Here is a 7,820-nt window from a genome sequence, read left to right as displayed (position 1 = left end):
ACGTGCCTCCTCTCTCCTCTCATTTTCATTTTCCTCATCATCACTTTACACGGCACGAACCTACGCTCTTCTCCCCATAGCCAGTAGCTAATACTACTTGTTACTCTCCCTCTTCTCACTTCTCATTTTCATTTTTTGTTTTTCACCGCTACCCTAAAAACAGACCACCCTTTCAAAATTTACTTTTGCAGCAAACACGAAATTTCTACTCGACAAATGTTTTTGTTTTTCGCTGCTTAGCTTCCCTCCCAAAGGGTACCCCCTTCAAACTTTGGAAAGTGCGTATACAAAATGAAATGAAAACATGCTTTTACATTTTCAGCATGAATACCTTAATTCTATACACTACAGATGCTTGATCAATTACTCTGAAACATGAGTAACCAGAACACTTTGGCTCCCCTCACTGCCTCCCCTCACTGCCTCCCACTCATTTCATAATGATTGCTGCTGAACCAAACGCTCCAAAATCGGAACCAAGCAATATAACCTCTGAACCAAACACTAAAAGTTCTGATTCAAGCCCTACAAGCCCTGATTCAAAACCTGCCTCATCTACTGCCTCCTCCAATGGCAATCCCTCTTCGAAAACTCAAAAATATACCTTTAACTATTTAAATAACCCCAACTTGCACTTCACTCTCGCAACAGTGCAATCCCCTTGGGGCTACAAGATTTGGGTAAGAGACTTTTGTAAAGCATTGCACAAGCAGGGTCTAGGCTATCTTCTACCTTCACGCGACGGAACCTTTTCACACGTTCCAGACGCAGATGAGAAGGACTACATAACACAAATCCACTCTGCTTGCGTTCCTGTAGACAAATCCCCAAAATGGTTAAAATTGAATCCTGAAGACGATGCTTCAATTGTTGACTGCTTCCTACGTGCTGTCCAAAAAATCAATGAAGAGGAATATCCAACAAATATCGTGGACGAGATGGCAAATTTGTCTCTACTGCCAGAAGAATCTCTCCAGAGCTTTTTGAAAAGAGCTAAGGATCTACAGAGAAGAGCATCAAACGCTAGTTTCCCCAGTGTTGACCAAATACTCATCGACAAAACTCTGATAACTTTACCTGAGACATACCATGGGGCTACCGTGACCTTTTACGATCAAAAAGATCGAAGTTTCAAAAGGTTCATGGAAATCCTCTCAGAAACTGCGACAAAGATTTCAGATGGAGACTCGGGAAAGGAGATGAACACCAAATTAATTAAGAAAGAATCATCAAATCGACTGGACAAGAACAACGAGATAGACACCCTTAAGGAAAAAATATCAAAATTTTCCATGCACGATGAAAACCAATCCGTGATTTCTTAGCCCAGATACAACGCTAATGGTACCTAATAATCAGAATACTACCTGAAAAACTTAAGTTTGATCAAAACTATTCCAACCCTGAAACAACTTCCTGAAATATAAACAAACATAGGCAGATATAGTTCAGTTACAATGCACCAACTAAACTACGTACTCTTGACCAAAAGCTCTCGAGCATGGATTCTCTATCTTTCCTATCTAAATTCTCATTTTCATTCCACCATCTAAAATCTTTTGCAACTACTTAGTGGGTTGCATTTAGCGATGACGGTTAGTTGATGTGAAAAGCTCTGAAGGCTGGTGTCACTAGAGTTTTGCACATCTCATTATCGTCTAAATCCTATAACTGATTGTAGTAGCTTTCTAGCACTATTTTTTTGTCAGTCAGATCCGACTTCAAAGCCAAATAGAAAGCCGCTAGATGCACCAGTGGATACACAAATGATGATCTCACGTGTTATCCATCGTCTGAAACTTGTTCCGTCATGCGAGTATAGTATATCGAAAAACAGCCGAGAACCCACTTTCTACTTTCCTTTCCCAATTCTCTTTTTCCTTCTTAAATCTTTAAATATTCTTCTCTTTCTCATTTTGTTGTATTTATTTTTTGACAATATTGTCGTCCTGAAGGGTCCTGCCCCACGCTTAAGTACAAAACATACACATACAAAAAACTTACTAAAGCGGATATAGCGACAAGAAACCTTCTACTACGTACTTCTAATTCTGAGGAATGCCCCTGACTCTCAAAAGTTGCCCAATTCCATCAGTGATAGTTTGCTTCAATGGTATTTGATCAAACCCCAATAATTTCTTTGACTTTGAGAAATCTATCTTGGCAATTGACCCCTCTTTGAACTTGTCAGTGCCTGGTTGACCCTTTGCAATCTTACCATTCAATTCTGGAAATTTTTCATGGATGACATCGTACCATTGTTGCGTAGAGTAAACATCACCATCAAGGAATATTCTTTGACCATCAAATCGTGATTCCGTCAAGGCTAGATAATGGGCCCTAGCTAGATCTCTTACATCAAGGGCAGGAACTCCAAAAAATGGAGCGAGATCGCCACCTGGTTTGGATGCAAGAATGTGCTCGAAATAAGAAGCCGTTTCATTTAATTTACCCTTAGCAGTTTCATCGAAAGCTTGTGGACCAGTAACAAAAAATGGATTGATAGTGGACAATCTGAATTTGATAGCGTCTTTGTTATCTTCCTTAAACTTCCAAATAGCTTGCTCAGCCAATTTCTTGGAAACTGAGTAGGCAGAAAGACTGTCAACAGCATCCTCTCTCCCATCTGGATTCCAAGACTCTTCGTTTATTATAGCTGTTCCATCGAAAATAGTTTTCAAATTGGCTCCTGCGACCGAAGAAGAGGTGTATACGACACTTTCAACAGAATCAGCTGCGTACTTTTTGATAGCTTTAAAAACAGACAAAGTACCATTGATAGCTGGGTCAATAATACCATTTTGTACATCAGTGACAGCCAAGTCAACTGGGGATGCGGTGTGCAAAACGTATTTTATTTGAGTGTTGTACTTTTTAAACAATGGATCGAATGCCTCAACAGCGTTTAAATCCGGAACGATTTCTAAAATCAAGTTCTCATTGTCGAACAACTTAGCTATGGTGTCAGCCTTTTCTTGAGTTCTAACCGTTCCTATGACCTTATGACCATTACTCAAGAGAATCTTGATGATATGTTGCGCAATAAAACCATTGGCGCCTGTAATTACCGTGTATGACATTTTTACTCTATGGATAAGTTAGTGAAATGTAGCTTTGCTTATAGTCGATGATTCGCCTATTTTGAAAAAGCGCGACTAATCTATGAGACTATTGATAAGCTATCCATCATACATGACAACTTTACAAAACTTATGACTATAGCAATCGTCAAGTAGGGCACTTCAGTTGGGCTATACCACCACCGATGGCGTCTCTTTATATACAGCTTTAGGGTACTGATATCGCATCCTTACCGAGGAACAACTCAGAAGCCTTCGATAAAACACCGAATTATGTTGCTGAGTTTACAATGTAGGTTTACTTTAGTCAGCATTGGATATTTGCCACCCAATTCAATGTCTACTTCTCTGTGCTTTCGCACTCTTTGGTACCTGTATTCTTATATTACAAATCAATGGTATACATGTTAAATTCACTCTTTTTTGACAATTTCCATGGAACACATATTAAAAACCGCGTTCTTTACCTATGAGAGAGTTCAAAACTGTTGATTTCGGAGGTCCGAAGAGGTTGCCTTGGGTGCCAGATATCAAATCAAATATAAAAGCTAGGACTACAGCCGTGTTATACTAGAATCGAGGCTACAACATTTGACAATTGAATCCATTTCGAAAAATATATATAAGTAACAGGTTTCTTCATTCAAGTCTCGATTTGAATTAACGACTTAATTAATACCCAAGTCAGACAAAAGAAACCAAGGATAACTTCAGTAAAAAAATATTTATCTAGCGATTCCAACAATTCAAACATCAAGCTTATAAACTAACTATCACCTCAAATCAAGATAATATCGAAACTAATAATTTTCCACCCAAGGTTCCTACCACCAATTCAGACCTATATGCAGTAAAATGTTATATAATAAAAAGAACTAAGTTGAGTGTTTGGTAATTGAACCAGAAACCAATAAGTATATCAGTAAACAGTCTTTAGATCTGATTCTATATAAAGCGAGCACTGCTCTATGATTGTTCAAAATTAATTCATACGTTAAGCAGGACGAATTCAGAACCATCTCAATAAATTCTTACTTTCCCAATGAATCCAATAATTGCTTGAAGTATCAATGGTACTTAGTGATGAATTCTATTAAAGTTCAACGTAAGGTCTCTATTACCAATTCTGATCAATATCTAGCCGAAAACCGGGTAATAATTCTTTGAACCCACACATTGGTTGTTTGATAATCATTTTTACTCCTACTCTCAGAGCGGACATTATTGTTTGAGTACGCTGAATACCCTAGTTACCCTACCCCATTATTTACCCTTCATTATTTAAATAACCGCCTCATGATAAACGTAAACGACCCCTCCATGATTCTAATTTTTTTCTTGTTTATTCGAGATTGTAACACACGGAGAAACGGAGAGAATAGGGATAAACGGAAAATAAGTCGAAAAATATTCAAAAAAATGTGGGGTACGCATAAATCATTAAGGCAAATGGAAATACGCAGAAGCCGAAATTCTCGAGCAGTCATAGGAAAAAGGTGCCAATGCCAACCCAATCAATAGCTGACTGTATTTCAGTTGCATAAGAAATTAATTTCAGCTCATGTCTGTTGCTAGGGTGCGATAGAGGTTCATATTGTATGTTTATGTCTGTTTTACATGGTTACCGTTTGTTAGGAGATAGTGACCATTTTAGGTATCGCATGGAGCACAGATACAATAAAAGTCTTTAGCAGGTGACCCTTGAGAATCCCATGTTTCCAGTAAATGTTTTTAATTTTGCTCTATGTCATAACTCCGCATTATTATAATTTTCCATTTCAGCATAGAAGCTTAGTATACCCAGATCTATGAATATTGGAAATGATCGCACTGGAAGAGTAACAACTATACTCATGCTTCTATTTGAATATTGCATTTGAACTCTCATTACCTCAAATCACTTTAATGCACCTTCGACCATCATTTACCATAATCCCGGTATGTCTGTTGTGGGACTACTTACTGCAAATAAATCTGAACATCTGACAACATATGTTAATTAAGCTTCTCCACAGAATTTCCGACATACTTACTCTCAAACTTATTCAAAGTCTCATAGTACCGGAAATGTGTTTTCCTTCCTTGAACATTCATTCATCAATAAATGAAGGTCGCAAAGATACGTCATATAATTCAGTTTTTTTGAATCCGTCTCCTCTCTTGTATGTTAATCGAGGCACAATCCGAAGTGTATATTAAGCAGTACCTGATATATTTCTGGTAGTCAACGATTTTAATTTTAACTCACCTAGCCATTCAGAATAGTAGAGACAGCATAAAACATTATATCTTTTAATACTGCAAACTCTCAAAAACTCATTTAACAGAAATAAATCTGATATCTCCTATCAAATATAGCAAAAGCGTTGTTTATTGAGACCAGACATCAACATAACGAACAGATATGACAGAAAAGTGGAGTGAATCATCATCACTACATAAAAATACTCCTTTGGGAGCAGTAGAACATAAGGAGACTTCTGATTCTGAAAATAAATACCATTTTTACGCAGAAGACACCAACGAAACTAACATTATGGATGAGACAGATCTGCCAGGATATCTATCAAAGCAATACCTACCATTGTATGGTATGTGTTTCATTGTTTATCTTTGCTCTACTATGCAAGGTTACGACGGGTCTTTGATGGGGTCTATCTATACTCAAAAGGCGTATTTGAACTATTATCATCTAGATGTAAATTCATCAACAGGCACTGGCTTGGTGTTTTCTATCTACAATATCGGTCAAATTTGCGGTGCTTTTTTTGCTCCTATTATGGACTGGAAAGGAAGAAAACCAGCTATTTTGATTGGATGTTTCGGTGTTGTTGCAGCATCAGTAGTGACAGCAGCCACAAGTACAAAGAGTGCTTTGATTGGAGGTAGATGGATGTTATCTTTCTTTGCTACAATTGCTTGCTCGGCTGCACCCGCCTATTGTGTAGAGGTTTCTCCTATGCATTTGAGAGGGAAAGTTGCTGGACTTTATAACACTCTATGGTATGTCGGTTCAATTGTTGCCGCATTCACGACTTACGGTACCAACAAAAACTTTCCTAACTCCTCCAAAGCTTTTAAAATTCCATTATATTGCCAAATGATCTTCCCGGGTCTCGTTTGTATTTTCGGTTGGTTACTCCCTGAGTCCCCTAGGTGGTTGGTCGGTGTTGGTCGCGAGGAAGAAGCCCGTGAGTTTATTGCAAAGTATCATTTCAATGGTAACAGGGAACATCCTTTAATCGACTTCGAGATGTCGGAGATCATCGAGTCATTCCACGGCATCAATATGTCCGCTCCGTTGGAGGTCTTAGACCTAAGACCCTTGTTTAGAAAGAGATCTGACAGATACAGGTTAGGATTGGTCATCGCTATGGCATGGTTTGGTCAGTTTTCCGGTAACAATGTCTGTTCCTACTATTTGCCTACCATGTTAACAAGTGTTGGCATGAAATCAGTCTCGGTTAATGTGTTGATGAACGGTGTATACTCAATTGTATCTTGGGTTGCATCCATAATAGGGTCCTTCTGTCATGATAAAGTGGGAAGAAGAAAGATGTTTATGATATCCACTCTAGGCGCGGCTTTAGCGTTATCAGGATTGGCAATCTGTACAGCACGTTATCAAGCCGGTAGTAAAGGAGCTTCTAAGGGAACATTGGTCTTCATTTACTTATTCGGAGTTATTTTCTCGTTTGCATTTACTCCTATGCAGCCTATCTATCCCTCTGAAGTATCAACCAATTTGATGAGATCTAAAGCTCAATTAGTAAACAATGTCGTCGCTGGCGTGGCTCAGTTTGTTAATCAATTTGCAGCTCCAAAAGCTATGAAAAATATCAAATATTGGTTCTACGTTTTTTATGTGTTTTTTGACATCTTCGAGTTTATCATCGTTTACTTCTTCTTTGTCGAAACCAAAGGAAAGACTCTTGAAGAGTTGGCTGCTGTATTTGAGGCTCCAAACCCAAGAAAAGCATCTACTGATCCGGTCTTTGCTGCTCAGGTCAGAGAGCAGATGGCTAAAGAAAGTGAAATGAGAGGTATAGAAGCTGAAAAGGTAAGAAGCACCCATTTTGAAGAGGTTGATTCACTATCAGTTTGACCTTTTGTTATATCAGTCAAGGTTTTTTTTTATTTTTGATATTAATTTCGTACTTCCTGTCCGATAATTGTTCCAGTTGTATAACTAGAGAACTAGCCATGTTTATTGGGCTATGGGATATGATCAGTGAATTAAAATATGAAAGCATTCAAGAGGCGTATAGTGTCTGTGTGTACTTTCTCTGTAGGTGGATTATAAGGTAATGTGTAATCATCCGTTAGAGGAAGGATCCTAGGATTACAGACATCCGTCGAAATTTCAATAGGATGAGTCTTTGATCGTTATTTGCGAATATCAACATTCATATATATTGCATGTGTTCTTAGTATTAGACCCAATATGAAATTGTTTCATCATTAAGAAAAGGATACTTTTTTACTATCCCTTCTTTTGGGCATACATAAGAAAGTAACGAACTACGTACTACTGAACTAAAATACCTGTAATAACTTGAAAACTGTAAAAAAAAAAAATAATAATAATAATAAACCATCCTTCTCTATTAGGAATGAAAAAATAGGAAGAAGTATGGACAAGGGAAGGGCGTGAATAAACTTAGTATTATCCATAGCACAAAGTCATTGATCCTTGATAAGAAAATTTAGTTCTTTTTAAAAAAACCTTTCAAACGGGAA

At 37.8% G+C, this 7,820-nt stretch overlaps 3 protein-coding genes across 3 annotated transcripts; 2 read left to right on the top strand and 1 right to left on the bottom strand.

The window, feature by feature from the left end:
• Positions 1-440: 440 nt before the first annotated feature.
• KLMA_30730 (uncharacterized protein) lies at positions 441-1,325 on the top strand (the record flags this gene model as incomplete). Its single annotated transcript, XM_022819271.1, has 1 exon — positions 441-1,325. The coding sequence occupies one exon, from the start codon at positions 441-443 to the stop codon at positions 1,323-1,325; it is 885 nt and encodes a 294-aa protein (XP_022678475.1).
• A 720-nt stretch (positions 1,326-2,045) lies between these two features.
• Positions 2,046-3,080, bottom strand: KLMA_30729 (uncharacterized protein; the record flags this gene model as incomplete). The annotated part of the gene is made up of 1 exon (XM_022819270.1): positions 2,046-3,080. The coding sequence occupies one exon, from the start codon at positions 3,078-3,080 to the stop codon at positions 2,046-2,048; it is 1,035 nt and encodes a 344-aa protein (XP_022675853.1).
• A 2,404-nt stretch (positions 3,081-5,484) lies between these two features.
• LAC12 (lactose permease) lies at positions 5,485-7,185 on the top strand (the record flags this gene model as incomplete). The annotated part of the gene is made up of 1 exon (XM_022819269.1): positions 5,485-7,185. One exon carries the CDS (start codon positions 5,485-5,487, stop codon positions 7,183-7,185), a length of 1,701 nt encoding a protein of 566 aa, XP_022675852.1.
• Between the last annotated feature and the right edge of the window lie 635 nt (positions 7,186-7,820).

Source organism: Kluyveromyces marxianus, chromosome 3, assembly GCF_001417885.1.
Source record: "Kluyveromyces marxianus DMKU3-1042 DNA, complete genome, chromosome 3".
Classification (NCBI taxonomy): Eukaryota; Fungi; Ascomycota; class Saccharomycetes; order Saccharomycetales; family Saccharomycetaceae; genus Kluyveromyces; species Kluyveromyces marxianus.
Note: the sequence above shows the minus strand (reverse complement) of the source record. Positions and strands in the feature narration are given on the sequence as shown.